Source organism: Podarcis filfolensis (genome assembly GCF_964270895.1).
Source record: "Podarcis filfolensis genome assembly, chromosome: 1".
Taxonomy (NCBI): domain Eukaryota; kingdom Metazoa; phylum Chordata; class Lepidosauria; order Squamata; family Lacertidae; genus Podarcis; species Podarcis filfolensis.
In genome coordinates this window covers 105,214,948-105,238,878 of record NC_139604.1, presented here as the reverse complement: position 1 = coordinate 105,238,878, position 23,931 = coordinate 105,214,948, and the positions used below count along the sequence as shown (strand labels likewise).

The window sequence follows — 23,931 nt, the reverse complement described above, 5'->3', positions numbered from 1 at the left end:
GGGCACAAGGAGAAGGGGACGACAGAGGACGAGATGGTTGGATAGTGTCTTCGAAGCTACAAACATGAGTCTGACTAAACTGCGGGAGGCAGTGGAAGACAGAAGTGCCTGGCGTGCTCTGGTCCATGGGGTCACGAAGAGTCGGACACGACTAAACGACTAAACAACAACAACAACAAAGGCCAGGAAGAGAGCTAAACAAAAACTGCACAAGAGATTCTCTGCAAATTCTTCCAGCACTTAATTCACCCAGTAGAGAGCAATATGTTAGGATGTAATCTTACTTTGAGTGTAAGCTCCACTGATCTTACTGCCTTCCTCTGAGTAGGCGTGTATCACTTTCAGTCAACCAAGTTAAACCCAGCCCATGTAACACTTTAAAATGACAGGTGTGCAATGCCAGGACACAATTAGCTCCCGTTCAGAAAACGCATCGCCATCCCCTAAACAAGACAGGCAGGCATTTTCATTATAAGTGTTTACTAAAAGAAAGTTATAAAAAGAGGCTGGGTTTGGAGAGCATCTCCCCCAGCAACTCTAGGCGAGTTACAAGATAGTGCAAAATGGTTAATACAAATGATCTCTACACAGAGACCAAATGCCATTTGGTTTGGCATCTGTTGAGAGGAACGTTTTCCTTTTCTGCAGCAAGCAACCACAGAAGGTGGCTGCTCAATCTTCTGGCTCCAGATGATAAATGCAGATCCAAGGAAAGTTTTGGTAAAGGGGCAGGGAACTTGCGGGGTAGGTGGGAAGCAGATGGAAGCCTGCAGCCAGCTTCTGACGAGGAGAGGCACTGAAGTACTGACAAACAGCAATAATCTTGATGTTTGCTGACCCGCTTTTGTTTCAGAAAGTCTTTCTCATGATGCACATTCTATTTCAAGCAGTTAGGATCCACCACAGATCTTTTCCACCAATGGTTACAAGAACCTTTGCCATGAGCTACAGCAAAACTTATTAAAGCCCCCTTCCCTCTTGGATAGATTCATTCTGACCACTGACCTCCTGCTGCATCCCTAAATTGGCTCTGGGGGAAAGAGGAGTAATTGTTGCACAGATGCTACAGGAACCGAAAGAAGAAATGCCTTGTATAGCAAAGCACTTGTTTCCTCTCTATACCCAATTCTCTCCTTTCCCTCCCCCATGAAGCCCTAAGGAGCTAAGCTGGGTTTCCTTAGCTGGAGATCTGGACCGGAATCTTCCAACAGAACATCAGCTGTCCATCATCATCAACCAGCTCCCACTTGACAATAAGTTTTAGCTGTGGGGGGGAAACAGAGAAAAGAAGTGAGAAGGGGTTGGTATTCAGATTTATTTTAGGAGGCATGATATTAAAAATGATGCACTCTGACTAGTCTCAGATTAAGATGGGTTCAAACCCTTTCCTCGTCTATGCTGGAATCTGGGAACCCCAGAGAATAAATTTTACTGCTATAGAATGCATACTGTACATTTTCTTCCATATGACCCTCAACACACAACCAGGACACTATGCCTATTAATAAAGAGATTGCTGCAGGTAGGGCCCAGACATGTGACTGAACATTTCTTCATACAAAAGCATTTCCCTGCACACAGAAAGCTAGATAGTAAGGGAAAGGGTTCTAGTAGAGCCTTTGCCCTGATGTGCTAATTTTCTTTATGGATGAAGAGAGTTCCCTCCCCCAACCATGGGGGAACTTTCCATCATGGCAAACCTAACCCCTGCAGTCTGGAGTGGTATTATCCAAACTTGGGTTTATTGCCTTGTGTGAACATCCTCCTTGGCCCCTTGCTATCTTGCTATCTCTCTGATTTGGCAAGGGGCAGCCAGATGATGATCACCTGAGTTGCTCCATCACCTCCTGTGAGCACCTTATATCATTAACGTGTTAAAGGGATATGAAAGGCAGTTGTAAGTATTGGGATGAGCCTGGTAAGACACTCACAGATGGATACTCGCTCTTCACTGGTAGTTTGTTCAGGTAGTTGTAGGAGTGGTCCTTCTGGATAGGGCAAATGATTCCACTCTTGCACCCATCAGGCTCATCAAGTGGGAAGGGGACGTCCATGTGAAGCATTTCTCCATATACTTTAGCTTGGCTGCCGTTGCTCACAGTCTCTGCACGTGAAGAAACGGATTGAGAAAACAAGAACCAAGTAGAGAGCTTTATACTGGAGCTAGGAATGGGGGCTCCCAGGACCGCATACAACAAACAGAAGTGCTCTCACTGTTTCATGTCAAAACTACAGTGCGTTACAGACATTCAACTGCCCTGTGACATTCCCGATTGCTGCATGGCAAGTGGGGAGAGGGGGACAAGAGGCTACCCTCACCAGCTAAGAGTCTTCAGTTCCCACCTCTGAGATTATACAAAAACACTTCCATTAATGGAAACAAAGACATGAAGACTAAGTGCATGCAGTTATCTATATATATTTCTCTTCTGCAGCATATACATGTGCTGAAAAGCCATAGCCAATTACAACTTTCCAAATGTATACAGGCAGCAAGCAGGATTTCACTGCGATTATTACATACCAAGATATACGTGTAGTTTTTCCTGCACTGAAATGTTTTCCATGTGAGACACTCCAAACAGCAGAAGCATCCTCATTTTGAATGCTGAACACAATATTCTTAAAAGGTTTCGGCCCCATAGATCAGGACTGGGGAACCTTTTTGACTCGGCACACCAGATCGTTATCAGATCCTAACCTTGTGGGCCAACTCTGACAGCAGGCAGGGCAACCCAGCTGTCAACAATGCGATATCAGATGATTGGCATGTGGGCTGTTCCAACCATCCATCAAAGCCCCTTGCGCATCGCTTCACAAGCACCTGACCCAGCTTGGCATTTACCAACCCCATGCTCAGCAATTGGGAAGTGTCAGGGATCAACACTGCCAATCCTGCAGGCCTTAAGCCATTGCCCATTGGGCTTTCGGCCCTCTTTCTGTAGGGATCAGCTGTGCAAACAAGTTACTGATCCAATTGTGCCTCTACCTGCTCCACAGCTGACATAGCATATGATCTAAGGTATGGGGAAGAAAAAAGTGGGAGTGATGTGGACAGAACAGCCTTGCGGACCAAATTGGGACTCAAGCCAAATTTGGCCTGCAGGCCAGAGATACCCCACCCCTGCCATAGTTATCACTGCCTCAAGGAAGCTAGAGATCAGCAGGCTATACTTACTGCTAGAAAACGTGACATTGACACTGTAAGCCTCTCCTTTGTGAAGAACACAAGGTTGTGCAGGGCAAGGACTCACATTGACCTCCACAATGCTTCCATCTTTAGAACCTGTGAGGGAAACACAGTCATCAGTTCAATGTCCTCGCTATAGGTAAAGGTAAAGGTACCCCTGCCCATTCGGGCCAGTCATGTCCGACTCTAGGGTTGTGCGCCCATCTCACTTAAGAGGCCGGGGGCCAGCGCTGTCCGGAGACACTTCCGGGTCACGTGGCCAGCGTGACGAAGCTGCTCTGGCGAGCCGGCACCAGCGCAGCACATGGAAATGGCGTTTACCTTCCCGCTAGAAAGCGGTACCTATTTATCTACTTGCACTTAGGGGTGCTTTCGAACTGCTAGGTGGGCAGGAGCTGGGACCGAAAGACGGGAAAGACCCCGCCGCGGGGATTCGAACCGCCGACCATGTGATCAGCAAGCCCTAGGCGCTGAGGTTTTACCCACAGCGCCACCCGCGTCCCCTCGCTATACAGGATGGTAATCTTGGATACAACACTATGCATAGCTATCATGGGTCCAGGTTTGGCATATCATACAAGAGCCCATAAACAATTACACTCTGGAATGAAATGGAAAAAATACCAGTGAATGTGTCTCCCTTCTGCACAGTGGTTAGTACTGACAAGACCCAACATACTCATAAAAAGCATTTAAGTGTGACTCAGCCCTGGGAAAATGACTTCTATCCTCACATGACTTGCAAAACATCAAACTTTCATAACAGTTTCATGTAGTTCCCTCAGATACACATGCAGCTGTGGAAGGATGTTGTGGTCTCATAAAACTGCTGAATCTGAGTGAACTGAAAAGCCTGCCTGTCCAAGAATGGGGCAATATAGAATAGTTTCAATAACAGTATGTCTGCTCACAAGTAAACTGTACAAAGTTCAGTTCGATTTATGGCCCGTTAAGTGCATTTTAGATAGGAGCCTTATAGTCCTATCCTATACATGTTAACTCAGAAATTAATCTCATTGAGTCCAATGCTGCCTAATCCCAGGAACATGTGCACATGATTGCACTGTTCAAATAAACTCTGAAACCAACAGAAAAAGAAAGCAGCCACTTGCACATTGCAAAGTCCCATAAATAATTTCCTGTGGTATTAGGTACAAAGTGTGCTATTCTGGGGGATTCTCTCAACCACCACCACCCGCAAAAGCCAATTTCAGTGGTTGCGCACCAATGCGCAGCCAGAAGTGCATGCACAGGACTTCCACTGACAGGGCTCGTTTGGTGAACCCTGCCCTATATATTGATCCTGCATTAAAACATGGGAATGCTGTAAAACTGGGAAATATCAGATTGCATTCCAATTGCTTTGCGCAGCAGTAGAGGAAACCCACTTTCTTCCGATACATTTAAGATACATTCTAGTAGGGCTTCTGATACTGTTAAGATTCATGTTTCCCAGAAGATATAAGGTCAGACCAATTTGAGATACAGTAAGATCGGGCAACAGTAGTAAAATGAATACTGTATAGAACAAAATCCAATTAACACCTATGTTTAAAGCTTTATTTTGTTTTTTAAAAAGTATGAAAGACATGAACTGAGCTAATCTGCTGTATGTTGTTGGAGGCTCCAGCTCTCAAGCAGTGAACACACATGAATTTGCATTATATTATTTTAGGCAAACCTGCAGCCAAAGGCGGCAAGCCTAATCCCACTCACCACCAGTGGGGTTTCGTGGAGAAGTGGAATCATCATGGCAGCCACATAAGAGGGTGGTGGTGGGGAGAGCAGGACGATCAGGTCTGGATCAAGCCCCATGCCCTCCATCAGATGACAGCAAGACCAGCTCAGGATCCAGAAGACCCCAGGATGGCTCAGCCCTGCCCCACCTTCCCACATCCTCAGAACTCACATTCAACAGGTGGAGGGGGAGAGGGCAGCTCAGCAGCTCTGCCCCCACTCAGTTCAAACCCCATACAGCCCATGGCAAAGGGAACTGAATTGCTCAGCACACCTACATAGTTTACCTCCCAATTAGGGCTTGTCTATGGGGTAAGGTATCTGACAAACTTATCTGGGGTCACTCCTAAGCCACCAGGCACCCTTGCAGAGCTCCGAAAGGCTGCACTGGCAGCCACACAAGGTTTGCGTGTCTTCTTGCTCCGTTATTGCTTCCCACACTGCCAGTTTTGTATCAAGAGCATCAAAGTGGTTACCCTTCAAACCTCAATAGGACCACAAAGCTTCTGTGCGAGCAGAAGTGTCCTTTTAGCCCAGCCATCAACCTCTGTGCCATGGCTTCTTGGGCTTGCTGCGGGATCAGCAGCCCCAAGCCACTGCCAGCTGCTGAAGGGTGTGGAGAGAGCAGCAACAGGAGTAACTGCTGGTGCCTGCTGAGGGAAGGGCCATAGTTCAGTGGTAAGAGCATCTGCCACTGCTCTTGCCAGGCTTGATCTCCTGCATACTCAGGTAAGGCTGAGAAAAGACTCCTGTCTGAAATCCTGGACAGTTGCTGTCGGTCAGTGTAAGACAATACTGAGAGATGCTCTACCTCAGTACAAGGCACGTTACGTTGCCAGGTGATGTTCCCCGGCCCACCACTCCACAGTGCCTTATCAAAGCAGCCTCTAGTAAAACTAGTTGCTGACCAGTGGTCTAAGGCTGTAACTAGATATGATGGCACACACTTTCCTTACAAAGTGGGGAAGTGAGAGGAATATTAATAGTGCACTGTGGACTCATTGGGGAGGGGACCTGAACTTCCTACTTTCCTCATTGAAAGGACTTCTCCCCAGCTGTTTAGCACCCAGCAGATGTTAACTCTGACTGAGAGCAAACCATCTGGAGAGAAGTAATTTAATGGAGGACATCTGAAGACATCTGAAGGCAGCCCTGTTTAGGGAAGTTTTTAATATTTAATGCTGTACTGTTTTTAACATTTGATTGGGAGCCGCCCAGAGTGGCTGGGGAAACTCAGCCAGATGGGCGGGGTATAAATAATAAATTATTATTATTATTATTATTATGGAGGAAAGCCTAGGCCACCACCTGTCCCTGCTACTTTCACCTCTTCCACATCAACCCACACACACATTATAGGACCACCGACCCTCCAGATTTCGCTGAACTACAACTCACATCAGCTCCAGCAAACATGGGAGTTGTAATTCACCACCTGGAGGGCTAAAGGTTCGCCACACCTGTTACAGAAGAGGGCAACCCAGTTCTAGCCTTCACATCTAAATTTCCTGAGGGCCAAACTGGAACTGGTGGTTGCTAGCTGGATTTTTATTTGCCCTCAAACAAGGAACAGCCTATGCCACTCAGCTTCCATGTGACACTGGCTAGCCTTCCGACATATGTCATTCCCTCCTCTCTCCATACCTTCCTGAAGCTGGCACCGGCTTCCAGCAGCTGATCCTGTAGCAGGCACAACAAGCCATGGTATACAGACTGTTTCAAGCAGTCTGTGTGACCAAAGCAATGTGTAGGCTGGGTTAATTGTTATGCAGAACAACATGATCAAAAGCGGAACATTCCAGACTCAAAGGAGCCCTCAGCACCACCTACGAAATTGTCCTTCTGGAAGAAGGGAAAGAGTAGGCAATGTGTGGGATGGGCTCCTGTTGTAGGAGGAGGAAAATGCAGCAGCAGCAGATATATAAACCTGTTGGGAGAGATAAGTTTTCCTCTGACAGAGCACCCTTTTTCTCCAGACTGGGCTCCCTGATTATTATTATTATTAATATGCTACCCATATGGTGAGTTGTCCCAGCCACTCTAGGCAGCTCCCAACACATATAAAAGCATAATAAAACATCAAACATCAAAAACTTCCTGGTACAGGGCTGCCTTCAGATGTCTTCTTAAAGTCGGATAATTATTTCCTTGACATCTGATGGGAAGGTGCCACTACCAAGAAGGCCCTTTGCCTGGTTTCTTGAAACTTCTCTCAGTGAAAGAACCATCAGAAGACCCACAGAGGTAGCCCTCTGTCTGGGCTGAATAATGTGGGTGGAGATGCTCCTTTAGGTATACAGGGCCAAGGCTGTTTAGGGCTTTAAAGGTCAGCACCAACACTTTGAACTGTGCTCAGAAACGTACTGGGAACCAGTGAAGATCCTTTAGGACCAGTTAAATGGTCTCTATGGCCGCTCCCAGTCACCAATCCAGCTGCCGCATTCTGGTGTCGTTTTTAAGTCACCTTCAAAGGTAGCCCCGCGTAGAGTGCATTGCAGTAGTCTAAGCAGGAGAAAAGCAGCGCATGTACCACCCTGGCGAGACAGTGCGCTGCCAGACTTCCGCCCTCCTGAACATGGCAACGCTGCTCCTTGGTTGACAGCTGTCTAACCTGACAGAAGCAGGACGTCCCACCAACACCCACCTCTCTACCTTCCCCACGCCTTGGCGGGCAGAGACTGCAATGCAAAAACAGCAGCAGCAGCGTGTGACCCGCCGGAGGCGAACTCGCCTCTCTGGAGAGTCCCAGGCTCCGTCAGAAAGACGGCGCGCATGTTTTGCAAAGCAGGAAGTGCCGCCCAGAGGCGCGGACAAGCCTGTCAAGGCACTACGGAACGAAATCGAAGCAAGGTCTGGTGTTAGACGCCGCGTTTTAAAGGGGCAGGAGGGAAGGCAAGAGCGCCTCGGCGGGCGAAGGACCCGTCGGGCGACTCACCGCAGTCCACGAACTTGAGGGGCTCGGCCAGCACCGCGGAGCCGGCGGCCAGGAGCAGGAGCAGCGTCGGCGCCAGCATGGTCTCGTCTCGTCCCGTCTGCTCTCGCGCCGCCCCCAAGAAACTTCTCCCGGCCGGCGGCGGAGCAGAGGCTAAAATACGAGCCTGCGCCTCGGCGGCGGCGTCACATGAGAGGCAGCCCAGGCCGGGCCCGCCCAGGCGCCGTCACCTGACGGGGACGGGCCTGCCTCGCGCGCCGCCCTCGCCTGGCCCGCTGCCTGGCTGGCGCCTCGCCGAGAGGGAAGGGGCGCCAAGCGGCAGCAGAGCGCCTCCAGCCGCCGCCACGAAAGCCCCGAGCCTGCTGCAAGAGAGCCGGGCGCGGAGCCAAGGAACCCGCCATTCGCTCGGCCCTGGCTGCCCCTGTAACCTAGCCGGGCATTGGCTTACAACAGGGAACCCGGGTTCCTCCAGGAGCTGTAGGACTCCAGCTCCCATCATCCCTGCTAACCGGCTCTGCTCGTGGGGGCTGATGGGAGTTGGAGTCCAACCACACCCTGGAGGCCCCCCCTTCCCCCGTCGTCGAAGAAAGCCTCCGCTTCCAGCAACAGGCGTTGCTTTCAAGCGCACCTGTTTGGGAGGAGGCTCCACTGAAACTTTCCCAGGTGAATGTTGAATTATAGGATTTGTATAGTTGGAAGGGACCACAAGGATAATCTAATCCAACCCCTTGTAATGCAGGAATCTCTTTGCCCAACATGGGGCTCGAACCCACGAGTGCCTCATACTCTAGAACAGGCATCCCCAAACTCGGCCCCCCAGATGTTTTGGGCTACAACTCCCATCATCCCTAGCTAACAGGACCAGTGATAAGGGATGGTGGGAATTGTAGTCTGAAAAAACATCTGGAGGGCCGAATTTTGGGGTGCCTGCTCTAGAATAACACTGCTTTTCCTGCTTTGCTTCAGGGCTACAGGAGTTGCAGGAAAGCACAGGAACCAAATGGATCGTGGGTGGAGAGCCTTGCAGCAGTCGCACAACGCAGACAAATTCATTTTGGCAGTGATTCGTTATATCCACTCAATAATGTGTACGTGGCAAAAAGTGTGAGAAAGAAGAGATGGGGGAGGTGGGGAGGAAGGTGTCTGCCGCCTCTACCCTGTTGTTCATAAATTCTTCAATTCCACACCTACTCCTGCTTCTCCTAAATGGGCAGAAGGCCAAGAAACTGAAAAGTTGTTCTCAGCCGGTTGAGAAACATAATGTTACACAACACATAGCTGCAGACCCAAGTTACCCCTTATGGAGGAGTGAGGGAGCAGAAATAAGCTCTCAGTTCCTCTGAGCCAATGCAGACTTCACCAATCTGGTGCCCTCCAGTGTTTTGGACTACACAGCTGTGCTTGCTAGGACTGATGGGAGTTGATGTTGAAAACATCTGGAGGGCACCAGGTTGGTGAAGGCTGAGGCTGAGCTAGGTAAAGGGTAAAGGGACCCCTGACCATTAGGTCCAGTTGTGGCCGACTCTGGGGTTGCAGCGCTCATCTCGCTTTATTGGCCGAGGGAGCCGGCATACAGGTTCCGGGTCATGTGGCCAACATGACTAAGCCGCTTCTGGCGAACCAGAGCAGCGCACAGAAACGCCGTTTACCTTCCCGCTGGAGCAGTACCTATTTATCTACTTGCACTTTGACATGCTTTCGAACTGCTAGGTTGGCAGGAGCAGGAACCGAGCAACGGGAGCTCACCCCGTCACGGGGATTCGAACCGCTGACCTTCTGATCGGCAAGTCCTAGGCTCTGTGGTTTAACCCACAGCGCCACCTGAGAAATACCCCATGAAGTAATTTCAACCCCAATGGAAATATAGTTGGTTTAGGTCAGCATGATGAAAGCCCCTGTGCTGCCATATTTATATATTTAAGAATATATTTTGCCTGCCCTACACCAAAAGATCTCAAGGTGGGTCACAGAATTTAAAACAACAGTAATACATCCCCGTTTAAAAGAAAAAAAAAACAGGTAAAAATACACATTTAAAATCACAACGTAAAACCTAGCAGCAGACTAATGGCAGCACTGTGCATAACTAGGTTGCTTGAATCCAAACAAAGTCTGAACCTGCTCCCCTACCTGGTTCACCTGCTGTATTGTCTTCATTCCAAATTATGGCCTGGAAGAGGGAGTAATGGGGGATGTTTGTAATGTATTCCCCCCATGGTTTTAATTGAATGTATGAGTTGTTTGTTTGTTGTTCTGTTTCTGTAAAGATGCTCTGAGTTGCTTGCAGCAAGAAACAAGTGTTTAATAAATTGAAATAATAATAATAATAATAATAATAATAATAATGCTGCACATACAGGCCACAATTGTGCCATGTTATGCCACTTCATTGGGAATAGCAATACTCCCCATGACTAGCATTTGCTGAACCTTCCAAGCCCATCAGAGCCACCAAAGACAGAGCAAACATCTATCAAAGATGTAAGGGTAAGTGGGGGCTAGAGAGAATTTTCTAGTTATAAAGACAGAAATGGATGGCTTTAGAGCTGGTGACCTGTCACTCAACTAAAGGAAACCCATAGGAAAAAGCCATATGGCTACTAATTTGCCATCGCCTTTACCCATAGCAGTGCACAGCTGCTTATGAGTGATACGATTTCAGTTCCTGTCCATCCTGAACTACTGCTCCTGGGTTTGGGCCACATAGTGATCAGGCTAGGGCTGCCACCTCCACTGCAATGCATTGGTTAACCTCCCTTCCGTTGACTCAGTCTTAAACCATTAAGACTTTATGTAGCTCAACTGAAGTTAAGGAAACTATGCCATATGTCATGTGAAGACTGTTGCTTCTGGAAACCCTTTAGCCCAGTTTTCAAGGTCAGAAACACTCCCTTGTTTGGACAGAGCAACAGCTTTCTGTCTTGTCTTTATCACAAAACTGATAACCAGCTCCCTTGAAATGTCTCTCCTGTCCAATGTCAGATCACCAAAAAAAAAGAGAGAGAGAGAGAGAGAGAGAGAATCTAGCAGCAGCAAAATTTAAACTTTACCTCAGTTTGCTTGTGCAGCGCATCCCTTTCACCTACATAGAGGGAGCTCAAGGCATGATCTGAAGATGGAAAAGGATTAACAGAAAAGATGAGGGTGCAGTTGCTGAGAATGGTATGGGTGAGTTCACTGAGTTATGATATAATTCAGTGGCAGCTTATCATGGTGACAACTGGCTTTAGAGAGAGTAAAGGCTCGTCCACACTTCTTCTTCCCTTGCCCCTTTCCCCAAGGAAAGCCCACTGTTTACTGCTGAATTGGAACAAATGTCAATCAGTTTTTCTGCAGATTGAGCTTTGTTCTGATTCAGTGGTAAATGGTGGAGTCTCCCAGGGAAAGTGGAGGGACAAACAAAAAAACTGCTCGGACCTGTGCCTAGGAAGCATGGGACAAGTGGAAAACCTTTTGGACTCAGGCTTTCTAATCATGGGGCAAGCAGAAGTATGGACAAACCCTTACTCAGCACAATAACAACTTGCTCATAAATACAAGGAAGACAAAGGAGCTTGTGGTGGACTTCAGGAGACAGAAGAGCAATATCCAGCCACTTTTGATTGATGGGGTCTGTGTGGAGAGGGTAACAACGTTCAGATTTTTGGGCATTGAATTACAAGAGGATCTGTCCTAGAGTGTCAACACAAGGGGGCTTGTGAAGAAGGCGCAGCAGAGACTGTACTTTTTGAGAATTCTAAGGAAAAACCATCTTCCGCAGAAACTGCTGCTTGCCTTCTATCACTGTGCCATTGAAAGCGTGCTCACTTATGGCTTATGTGTGTGGTACGGAAGCTGTACTACCCAGGACAGGATGGGGTTGTGCAGAGTTGTTAAGGCAGCAGAGAGCATTGTTGGCTGCCCACTCTCCACCTTAGAGCAGATTTATGCCACGAGGTGCCATAGGAAGGCACTGGACATAGTAAAAGATCCATCGCATCCTGGCCACTGTCTCTTCGAGCTCCTGCCATCGGGACGGAGATACAGGACGATGAAGACAAGAACGAGCCGTCTTAAGAACAGCTTCTTCTCCAGAGCGATCTCGGCCCTGAATGGGAAGCCTGGACTTTGAAAGTCATCTAATCTTCCTTGCTGTACTATACTGTATTGTTTTAATTAGTGTTTTTATGGAGCAGTCAAGTAATTTCGTTGTCCCTGAGAGGGGGCAATGACAATAAAGATATTATTATTATTATTATTATTATTATTATTATTATTATTATTATAGGGACCAACTACTGATTTTGCTGTAAATATGAGACTAATGTGAGTTTAAATGGGACATAGGCATGCCTACTTTTTTTTTGGTATACGTGTACAGTAAACCTCTGGAACAGTGGTTGCATTGTGCCTTTGTAAGAATACAGTTTAGGACACATGGCACTTTGGTTCATTGGCAAGTGAGACATGCAAAATAGGGAAGATCTTACGTGGCTATAGAGATGCTTGATAATCAAGCTAGGCCATGCAACCAGTTCATAGGCATATATTTTCAAAATTAAACCCCCTTTAATTAGGTGGGATATACCTCATTTCCTGCATCTATATTCCACCTTTTCCTCCAAAGAGCTCTACATTGTCCACTCCGTCCTCATTTAATCCGCACAACAACCTTGTGAGGTAGGTCACAGCAGAGAGGCAGTGACTGGCCCATGTGAGTTTAATGGATTTGATCCCGGATCTACTAGATCCTAATCCCACACTCTTAACTACAACACCTCACGAGCTCTCACCCCGAAGCAACAGTGTGTGTAGGTCGTGGCCATATGTTCACTTGAGCTTACATCCGAGTATGCATGCCGTACCCTAACGAATGGGAGACTTGTGGCCCCCCCAGACGTGGCTGGACTCCCGCCAGCCCCAGTCAGCATGGCCAAGGCTCTGAAATTTTGGGAGTTTAAGCCCAGCATCACCCGCAGCGCCGCAGGCTCCTTCCTACGCGCGCCTCAAACTCGATCCTCAACCCCGACAGGGGTGGGCGTGGCCATGCGAACGCGCGCCTCGACGTCACAGCGATACCCAAAAGAGCTTAAAGGCAACGTGGGCGCTTCCGCCCGGCTTCCCCCGCCTTCACTCGGAGGCACGTGATCTTCCCCTCCCCTCCGCTCCCCTTCCCGTGGAACCAGCCTCTTCGGTTCTGCGTACGTTCCCGTCTCTGTCTGGGCGGGACATATGGCCACGCCTCCGCCAATAGCAGCGCAGCTAGGCGGATCAAGATGGCGGCGCTGGCGGCGCTCGCTAGCTTCAGGGCGCTGCGGCTTTGCGGGCGGAGCAGGTAGTGGTGGGCCTTTTCCCTTTCCGTGCTTTGCGACGGTGGGTTAAGCGAAGAGGAACGGTGGTCCCGGCGGCGAACGCGGGCGAGGTGTCACCCCTTGTTGGTTTTCAATGCACGACACAGTTGGCGTTTCCCTTTCGCAGTCACATTCACACGCGCGCGCCCCTCTCGTATTCCTAGGCGCCCTTATTCTCCTAGCCCAAACAAGGGGTCGGGAGATTTGCCCCCCAACCCCCCGGCCTGTAGGTCCCGACAGCTTGGCTTTTAAGTCCAGGGATCCCAGAGAATCGCCATGGCGACACATCGAACAAACACAACCGTCTGTCTTTTAGGGCAATATACGTGGTGTTGCAAACTTTTCCAACCGCCCCTGCACCTCGGAGGCAAAGGCTTTTACAGCGTAATAGTCTCTTACTGTGGGAACAAACAAGTAAATGGGCAAAACGTTGCGACTGGTTGTGGTGGGTCATTTCACCGTTCTGGTACTGCAGGTGGAGAAAACGAAGGCAAGAGTTTAATTCCAAGACGACCAACAATAAGTCTCTGATAGCACCGCTGGTTAGAGTGCGGTGCTGATAACGCCAAGGCTGCAAGGTTCTCCCCATATGAGGCAGCTGCATATTCCTGCATTGTAGGGGGTTGAACTAGATGATCCTTACCTTAGGGTCCCTCCGACTCTATGATTCTAGCATCATATAGTTGGAGGGTGCAATGTTAATTCAGGGACTGAGCATTTCACTGCTTTGCAGGGGTAGGTTTTATATCTCAAGGCATTTAGATGTTTAACTGGCAAAAGGAGATACAGTGTTGTAGGGGGCAAGTCTCCTATGCAGTATTTGCAGGGTTACATCAGTGATACTGATAACTCTGTGACTTAGAAGGTGGCTCTCTATACCCTGGCAGCTAGGAAGATTAGGAAGAAAGAACTGGATGGGCTAGTGGTCAATTGCAAAGGGGACTCTGAGATCTAATTTGCACATTTTATTTGAGAATTATTTTTTATTACGTGTAGTAAGAAATTTTGGTGGATTTGATCGTGGTTTTACCGCATATGTAGCAACTGCTGGGGTTTTTTTGTTTTTTTTTCTTTGGATGCTGCCATGGCCTTTGGCTAGTGCAATAAAAATATTAAATTTAAATTGGCTCATAAAAAATCACACTTGTGCCTTAAGTTGTAAACTCTATCTGTACATTCAGATGCATGCAACTGTGCTATTAGGCACTTGTCAGCAAACCTGCAAAGAAGACATGCCTAATGATGTTCTATTTTCATTTGTTATTTAATATCTAAAAGTCTTGAAATGTCAGGAATTACTTTCGTTTTACAGCATTCTGTGGGGGCACATAGTGCATTTAGGACTGTAGCCTAAATCTGTTTCCATGTTTGTTTTTTTAAAAAAATAAAGTTGAAGTCAGTGGTACTCTTGTTAGTATAAATGCTTGTTCTTTAATGCTCTGGGGGCTGAAACAATCGTGCAGAAAGTCTATATATTGAGCTCAGGAGTTCTGAGCTGTAGTAATGTTATATCACTCAGAGAAAGATTCATGGAACAAAACAGTAAATGGTCCAGGGAAGAACAAAGGGATTGTTAAGAAAAACTGAAAGAAAATGAAATGAAGCGCTCTTTTTGTACTGTACAGTATAATTACCCTGTGCATCTCAACAGTTAGAAGATTGTATTGAGGCCAGCAGCTTAGCAGGGTTCAGGCAAGGTTCAGGCATATGGATAATGACAGCAGTACACTGGGAAAAATAACTACAATTGATGGTTTGGTTTCTAATATATCTATGGCCATCCAGTACCAGGGAGCAGATGAAAATAAGCAGTGCTAATTTCAGTCAAAGGTTTTACCATTCTGCTCTATAATGTGCGTGTATGGGCATCTGCTTCTTTGTTTCTAAAATAATTAAAATTGTAAAAACCCATTCCTTCATTATAAGGTAGTTATAGACAACAGCTCCTACCTCCTGAGCAAGGAATAGCTAGCTTTGTTGCAGTAAATCTCCTATAGCTATAAGGCGGAAAAACAGTTATTATGACTTCGGCACCAAAGTAAACTCATGAATAGCGAGCTAGAAAAAGGTTTCATTGTAAAAAGAAGAAAGGAAGGGAAATGTTCACATGACAGATGATGACTAACTGAGAGCTGGAAACACACGACTTAAAACAATTGGTGTATGTTCAGTCCTTAGTGAACTTAGTCCCAACCTAACAGTAAACACTTAAACGCCATATAATAGGAATCGGTTGTTTAGGATTCAGACAGGTCTATTCCTCGTCTCCCTCCCTCCCTCCCTCCAGTATTCAGGGTCACATCACTTATTCTCTCTTGCCTAGAGTGAAAAGGTCCAGAACAACAATCATTCTGTAAAAGATCCTCACTTTTGTGCGCTGGATTCTGTTTTCTGTCTAAGAGGATACTTCTTACTACGGGTCTATTCTCCCTTGCTTAATGAGTAGATCATTAAGAGACACACAGTATCAGACATTCTTTCTCACTCAGACAAGAATTTCTAAGTAAAGTTAAAGAGAGAGAGAGGTGCACTCTCGCTCACTCACTGATCCTTGTTGCCTCGGTCTTCTGAGGAAAAGCATATTGCCCTTATTCACCATATATATGCTGTAAACGCTTTCTCCACAATTTTGCTATTGAAACTCAGAGTTAGGAAGTATAGAGTCAAAGTTCCCTGCCTTTGTGTGTTCAGCTTTGATGGGGCGGGGTTATATTTCTGACCCTTAGCTTAAAAGTCCCTCAATCTGTCTGTAGTTGTTTCCCTCATTTATTGCTTTTACACTACCTCCATTCCTTGGATCTTATTTGTTCCTTAACTTTCCCACACAGCCATTCTCTTCCTGACTGGCGTCTGATAAGAACCCCATCCTGCGCCACACAGAATGGTGCCTCCATGCCAACGATAAGAGTGCAGTGGGTCGCATCCTCTGCCTCTGGAGAGACCTTGACTGATTCCAAAGAGGGGCAGATTTACCTCAGCGAGAACTGTGTGAAGGTATGGCTTCTTGGAAATCACCAGCTGTATGTACTATCTGTAGTGTCTTGATTCCTCCTGAGCTGCAGTATGATGTGGTGTTTGGTGTGAGAATGTCATAAAAGAATGTATATGTGTAGCTGACTGTGCAGTTGCTTTAATCCAAAAAGTATACATTATATTACTAGCCATCTCCATGGCCTGTCCGCGTCAGAGTGGCATAATTTAATGTGGCTGCACGTGAGGGTTGGTAATTTGCAGTAGCAAATGGCCCAATGGTTGTCATTAATTTGATTTGAATTGATTTTAGAATGAATTGATTTTAGAATGCTGTGTTACTTTTATTGTTGTTAGCCACTCTGAGCCTGGCTTCAGCTGGGGAGGGCGGGATATAAATACAATATTATTATTATTATTATTATTATTATTATTATTATTATTATTAGCATACAAACTGTGATAGAACTAGTAGTGGGGTATTCAATCCAGGCTTGGCAAAAAGAGAAAAGGCCAGGCATGTTTTGGGTAGTGTCAAAGACTGGATGTGAATCAGCCCTTACTGTTTGCAGCAATGGCAGCACTTTCACCGAAGGCACTCCAAGTGTTCTCTTTGAGTACATGTGAAAGAATGTGCTGCCAGGTTGATTGGTGCTATGTGCCTCTCGTGTGTGTTTTGCTTTAGGTTGCTCTGTATCTGGCACTTACCATCTCTTTGAGGGATCTTGCTAGTTTGATGTTGGATTTCAAGTGGTTGCTAAATATTTTTGTATGAATCTGACCCACCACTTAGCGTTCTTTTTCTGTTTCAACAGAGACTGTTGGAGATTGCAGAAGCATCTGAGTTTCTGAGGCTGCAGGTAGAAGGAGGTGGCTGCTCTGGTTTCCAGTACAAATTTTCTTTGGATACAGTTGTGAATTCTGATGACAGGTAAGGGCATAGGTTCCTGTGTGGTGGAGGAGAAAGAACTTTAGGGGAGGGGTGAGAGGGAGAGAGCGAGCAAATGATTGAATGAGGAATGAATATCCTATTATATAGTGCAGATAATCCCGTTGTACTGTTTTCCACTGCTATACTTGTGCATATCATTTCCAAGCCTCGTGGCAGCACAATGCATTCAGTGTTACAATTACCTCTCAATGTGTGCATTCTGCTTTTCTTTTTCACTTAAAGATTCAGGGTAACTAATACCACCATGCAAAATACATATAATCATCATCTAATCAACAAGGTAAAGTAAAACAACAAAGTGTCTTACAGCACCTTAAGGTAAAGGTAAAGGGACCCCTGATCATCAGGTCCAGTCGTAGCCGACTCTGGGGTTGCGGTGCTCATCTCGCTTTACTGGCCAAGGGAGCTGGCGTACAGCTTCCGGGTCATGTGGCCAGCATGACTAAGCCGCTTCTGGCGAACCAGAGCAGTGCATGGAAACGCCGTTTACCTTCCCACTGGAGAGGTACCTATTTATCTACTTGCACTTTGACGTGCTTTTGAACTGTTAGGTTGGCAGGATCTGGGACCGAACAACAGGAGCTCACCCCGTCGCAGGGATTTGAACTGCCGACCTTCTGATTGACAAGTCCTAGGCTCTGTGGTTTAACCCAAAGCGCCACCCGCGCACCTTAAAGACTAATAAATTTATCATGCCATAAGCATTCATAGACCAGAGTTCATTTCATTAGATACACAAAATGCCACAATAAATGTGTTTGTATCTAAGGCTCTGTTGCTTTTGTTGCAACAGACTAATTCAGCTACTCATCTGGAAAAGATAAAGCTAAGAGAGGTGCTTAAGCCAAATCAAAAGCTACTTGAAGAAGCAGGATTTTCATCCTCCTCCTGAAAAGCTGGCCAGACAAAGGCAGGCCTTTCTTGAAAGGGAATTCAAGAGGTGTGGAGATCACAGCCAAGAAAACCCTGCTTATAGTTGTCTCTGTTTTTACCAGTGAGAAAGATGGAGTGTTGGCGAAGGGCTCACCTGCCAGCCTTAAAGGATAAGGGGGCTTGTGATGGAGTGGGCATTCTCTAAGGTCTTGCTGATTGTAACACCTATGTTTTGGTGTGACCCAGAAGCAGGGGCAAATAAGATATTGGATATGTATCTATTGCATTTCAGAATCACTGCAACTATCTCTATCTCCTCCTCCAGGATTTTTGAACAAGGTGGTGCGCGAGTGGTTGTGGACTTGGACAGTCTGAGCTTTGTGAAAGGGGCCATGGTGGACTTCAACCAGGAGCTAATTCGCAGCGCATTTCAGGTGGTCAACAATCCACAGGCAGAACAAGGCTGTTCTTGTGGATCATCCTTCTCCGTTAAGCTTTGAACAACCATCTCCATGCGGACCCTAGTGGATGCTGAGTGGCATATCTCTTTTTCATTATGTTCAGCTTCCAGCTGGTGTAACCAGTTGTATGGTACCATGCAAATAGTCTGGACTGAGTCTCGGATAAGAACTGATATCTCCAGGATTAGGTGTGAAGTGGGCTGGGCACCTGTGTTCTCCTTATTCCCAAATGTATCTTCTCAGTAGGATCCCTGATGACTCACTGCATGGCACTTGATCACCTTGGGAGATATGTGTACATATTTCTGTAATTTAACATATTTTGGTTTTTTTGAAGTGATTTCCCACTGCATGTAATTTTCATGTATGTTAATAGGCATATTTTTTTCTGTATTTTCATTTGTACCCTGATGAATGCATGGCTGAGTTATTGGGGCCCACAGCTGCTCCCCAACCTCCACACATTCAAAAGCACCTGTTGCATGGTGCCTGTATGCATTTGAATGCACATGAGATCCTGTACGGATGATCTGGAACCCTGGGAAAAGGAGCGTTGCTATGTACAAAGTTTTTAAGGATTGTCTTGCAAGGGAATTTTGTTGTGAGGATGTTGCGAGTACCAAATGGGGAGAAGGTTATGTTGCATATGTTCCATAACTTAAGGTTTCCTTTCTCCTTTTGCCTTCTCTGAATGGTAAACAAGAGGCATTAAAAAACCCCCACTTGTTTCATCTTTTGGCCAAGAAGCTCAGTATTGTTGTTGTTTTAAAGGAAGTGTTGCGTAATTACAGTGCTAAATAATTAATGCCTTGACTCTGTTTCTCCTTTAAAATCAGCTGGGAATTGAAAGCTTCATTTTTAGAGTAGAACTGGACTGAGCAGCACTGCATGCCTCTAGATAATTTTTTGTTCTTTGACCACAAAGGAAATCCTGTATCTAATTAGTGGACTTTTGGAAGGCTCTTTGGAGGTATTTATCTGTGAAGGACGTGCAACTGAGTATTGGTCATAACATTTTATAAAGTGCCTATATTTGTGCATCGTTCTTTGCAGTGACCTTTGTTGTTGCTCAGCTGGGACTGATTCCCCCCACCCCAGCCCAGGAACCTCAGCTGCCTTTTGGATTAAAAAGTTCTTCCTATTGCTGGATTTAATTTCTTACAAGTAACAAAATGTAAGCTGTATGTTTCCAAATGAGAGCATAAACCATATAGAAGAATTATCAGTTCATTTGATGTGTTCAGAAAAACTAAGGTAATTAATTATGTGGCTTGCCTGTTCCTAAAAAAACATGTAACTCACATTTGCTTATTTTCTTTTATATCTGTCATCTGTTCAGTTTTAAGGAAGCAGACTTGCTTGTACGAAGAGCGCAACTCCTTTTCCAACGGGTTTGACACATCTACCCCAAGAAGGAATCAAATTTTAAAGTGAAGGGCATGCCCTCTTTGAGGAATAGTGGGGCTTTGGGGAGCCGTTTCTGGAGGAGGAAGCCTTGAGAGTAGAGAAACTTGATCTGCTAACCTGGAGGATTTGGGGGAGTAGGGGCAGGGTGTGTTAATTTTCCCACAGTATGGGGAAATTAGAATATAAGTCCCAGATCCATTTACCTGTTGTCTCTAGCCCTTTCTACATAAATGTCAATTAAGCCACCTCTTTTTCTTGCTCCTCGGCTACAACTGATAGGGTGCCGATTTGGATTGCCTATCTACTAGAATTTATAGCATTATTTCACTAGGGGGCATCCTTATACTTTGAGATGCAAATGGCTGAAGAAATTGCTTGTAGAAAATGATGGCTTGCTTGGTTGTGCTGTGGTTGCATCTGAGGCTGAGAAGTAGTGCTTAAGTGCTGCTTTGTTTCGAAAATCTCATATTCAGGAGTATGCTAGGCAGTTGGTTCAGTCTGTGCAAAATTCAACAGCCTTGGCTGCTACCTGCTGCTTAAAAGGGTCATTTCTTGTAGTCCAAAATGTCCAGCATAGGGAAGTGGTGGTGTCAAAGTAGAGCAATGCAAAGGAGTGGCAAAGAGGGAGGGGCATGGGGTTGTTAGAGCCTTTAACAAAGGAACACAAATGCAGTTGAGAAAGTCTGATCACAAATTATTTCAGATTCCCTAGGCTATCTGAGCGCCATGCAGATTTGCTTCTGCTCCAAAGCATTCATGCTCTTAAAAACTTGAGAGCTTCCTGAATCCCCACTTACTAAGTGAGAAGGAAGGCAGAGAGATGGTGTAATATTTTAATTGTGTTGAGAACATGCAATTTTCACTAAATGTTTTGCTGAGAGCGGTTGTGTTTTCAAAATTGCATACAGATTTGACACATCTGACCATACATGACATTTTCACTATATTGTGTATGTTGGTGCAAACCAATTCACTGGAACATACCATCATGTGTAGATTGCATGTATGCCTATTTTACCATAGTTAAACATTTTGGGCAAGTAAAACAATCCTGTTTGTGACCTTCACCCCTTATAGCAAAAGCATTATGAGCGGTGGATAACCTTGGATATGGATTTTCACACTCTAGAATTTCTTTCAAGTTGGCTTTGGTATTCAAGACTTATTCTATTTGACTTAAAATACACAGTTTCCTGTTTGAGTGTAGCGATCTTTTTTAGCTTCAAAGTATCTCCCAGCCCTCCAGCACCAACTTGGTCCAAGGAAATCATTGACTGCTACGGCATCTGTGTTCAGCACTGATGTAGGAATGAGAGGAGTAAGTTCTGTTCTGTGATCCAAATTGAGGTGCTCTCAATGTGGAACCCTCCCAGTGGTGTTGCGACTCCGACTCCCATGAGCCCCAGCTAATGGTTAAGGATGAAGGGAATTGTAGTCCAGTATCTGAATGGCATCATGTTGGCCTCCCCTGATCTAAATGGTTTGCTTGGTCCTTGCAATGCCAGCATTCTTAACTCTCTCAATGTGTAAATGATGAATCTTGGAGAAATAAATACAAAACTTAATTTATTGGCTTCGTGTTCCACTTGTCATTTTTTTCAGATGTAGAAAATGCTCAGTCACAGTCAGAAGAAAGGGAAATCTTATCATATGTGGGGGCCTTTGACATTTGATAAATCAACTTTTGCTTGGGATTCTTTCAGCTGAAAGAATATGCCTGGGATGGGGCGGTTTAAATGTATTAGTGCAAGAGCTCACACCAGAATTCTGCTAGGGGAAATGTTTGAGATTATTTTTTGGTATGCCACCCTTCACGTTAAAAATAATAATAATAATTCAGACAGCTAACAACATTAAAATAATGTTGCAGATTGTCTCAGATATATATGGAGTTTTGTTTTGTAGGGCAGTGTTGTATCAGAGCTAAATATAGGTCACAACCTGTATACTTTTAAAGTAAAGTTCCAAGCACAGTACTTTACAAACTGCAATATTCAAATATGTTTGGTACAAAATTCATTTTCCATATAAAATGTGGAATAGACTGTTATCTATCATGAACACATTCTGTGTGTTCAAGCCTTCCTGCTAAACCTTTACTCCTGGATGTAAATGGAGCTTCCTTAAGTTTATACACCTGATTTTACCTGTACACACACACACACACACACACACACACACACACACACTTATGTTTGAATGCCAAAGTCGGGCAAGACCTTCTAGTGCCAAGAAGTGGTCTGCAAATACAGGTTGTCTCTGAGTGTGTTCTGCAGCAGGTCTTCTGCTTGTGGTCTCTGCTTCTTGGGGGCACAGTTCCCTCATTCCCTGCCCAACACCTCCTTCAAACTGCTCTGAAGTCTCCCATGCTGAACCCAAACCAGAAGTGATAATCAGCAGTCTTGACAGGAGTATCTGGGCACAATCACCATATCAAACCCTCCTCCTTTGACTCAGTCCCATCCCACACAGATACTTGCAACGATTGGATGTACAACTGAAGTAGAAAACAAAACTTAGGGTAGCTCTTTATCATGAAGAACATGAGTAAGAAAAGAGTGTTATCATTAGCATGCATGCATTCCTTATTTGAAGGGCTTTAAAATTAGGCCTTTTTATACAGTCCTCCCCTTGCTTTTGGGTAGTTTATTTTTAATGACAAGAGTTCCTGCTTTCAGCCTTTGTAGCCTATCAGCTTTTTGACTCATGTCCCCGTTTGGCTAATCAGGTCTCATTTACCTTTGACATCTTTTAGAGGAATAGAATGGGCCATTACAGTTGCCTTGGAAACAGTGAGATTAAATGCACATTGCCATGGCAACCTGCCATGATCTTCAGCTTCTATCTGTGGGACTCGTTTCTTCAACGTGGGGTGGGGGGTGGTAGTGATAAGGGATCTTCCATCGCAGAGACGCAGTGTTTTGGCCATGGTACAAACACAGATGGATTGTAGTAGTCAGGAGTCCATGAGGAATACAGATGGGAATTGGTAAGTTGCAGTCTTGATAGGACTATCTGAGTGCACTCATCATATAAAACTTGCCTTAGTCCCAGTGGTCAACATGGCAAGCTTTTGAGTTATCCTGAACTCTTATTCAGGCACGGTGAAAGCAGGAGGTGTTGGGGGGAGAGAAGGCCGGGGAGGGGGCAGGTGAGTCTGGATGTTGCAGCTATGAGGTCAACTTTTAAACTCTACAAAGATGGAGATTGCAGACTGAATAAGTCTGCTGGGTGCTACATTGATAATCAGGTTATGTGTCTAGGATCCTAGAATAAAGAAGCAATGGTTGCTCCTCATTTTTAAAAAACGAAGGCCAGTGTTACTAAGGTCTGTTCCACACCTTAAATGAAAACACAGCTTCCTGATCAGGTAGAGAACATGAATAAAGAGAAACATGGCAGTCTTTGTATAGGAAAGCCAGATATTGATTTTAGGTGATGTACTAGGTAAAATAATCAATTCAAGCCAAATTGTGTAGCTGGAAGGGATGTAACCTCACAATGTTACAGCCATCTTCAGGTGGTAGAAAATTATCTCCCTGTAGATCCAGCCCTGAACAGAATGTTTGAACCAACGTCATTAGCAATGACTTGGACCTCTTCCACCACCACTGCCTCCTCAGTGGGTGACTTGAATTAAAAGTCTGGGCATCAGCAATCTCTGAGCGTGCTCCAAAGAGCTTGCAGGATGAAAATATTTTGCTGCAGTGATAGGAAAGAGGAGATGAATGAACTAAATTCCAGGGCTGTCTATTAAGAAGCCATTTCTCAATATGGCGATGACTAAAGACAATAGAGGCATCCAACCTGATAATTCAAGATCAATGTTATGGTAAGACAGAGCTTTCCAAACTTTTCGTGCTGGTGACACGCTTTTTAGACACGCATCATTTTGCGGCACAGTAATTCAGTTTTACTAGCAAACGAGGTTAAACTTTCCAGCCCTCGGAAGAGCATAACACATCTACACAGCTGCACACTGCACAACACACCTACACACTGCAGCCGACACACTAACGTGTCACGACACAGTTTGGAAAGTTCTGCGGTAAGATTTTGTTTTTTAAAAATCACACACA

At 45.6% G+C, this 23,931-nt stretch overlaps 2 protein-coding genes across 3 annotated transcripts; one reads left to right on the top strand and one right to left on the bottom strand.

Annotated features, from left to right (window-relative positions):
• Window positions 1-463: 463 nt before the first annotated feature.
• NPC2 (NPC intracellular cholesterol transporter 2) lies at window positions 464-8,277 on the bottom strand. The gene is made up of 4 exons (XM_083621606.1): window positions 7,863-8,277; window positions 3,179-3,286; window positions 1,932-2,104; window positions 464-1,264 (listed from the first exon to the last, which is right to left on the bottom strand). Exons 1-4 carry the CDS (start codon window positions 7,939-7,941, stop codon window positions 1,178-1,180), a joined length of 447 nt encoding a protein of 148 aa, XP_083477732.1. The 5' UTR covers window positions 7,942-8,277; the 3' UTR covers window positions 464-1,177.
• A 4,745-nt stretch (window positions 8,278-13,022) lies between these two features.
• On the top strand, window positions 13,023-21,421 carry ISCA2 (iron-sulfur cluster assembly 2). 2 transcript variants are annotated; one of them, XR_014549822.1, is made up of 5 exons: window positions 13,023-13,173; window positions 16,018-16,183; window positions 16,975-17,090; window positions 18,310-19,626; window positions 19,700-21,421. XR_014549822.1 is itself a non-coding variant. In XM_083621379.1 (4 exons), the coding sequence occupies exons 1-4, from the start codon at window positions 13,115-13,117 to the stop codon at window positions 18,482-18,484; spliced, it is 516 nt and encodes a 171-aa protein (XP_083477505.1). In that variant the 5' UTR covers window positions 13,030-13,114; the 3' UTR covers window positions 18,485-21,421. The 2 variants fall into 2 exon arrangements, 1 of the variants encoding a protein (XP_083477505.1); XM_083621379.1 differs by having other exon boundaries at window positions 13,030-13,173; window positions 18,310-21,421.
• Window positions 21,422-23,931: the final 2,510 nt, after the last annotated feature.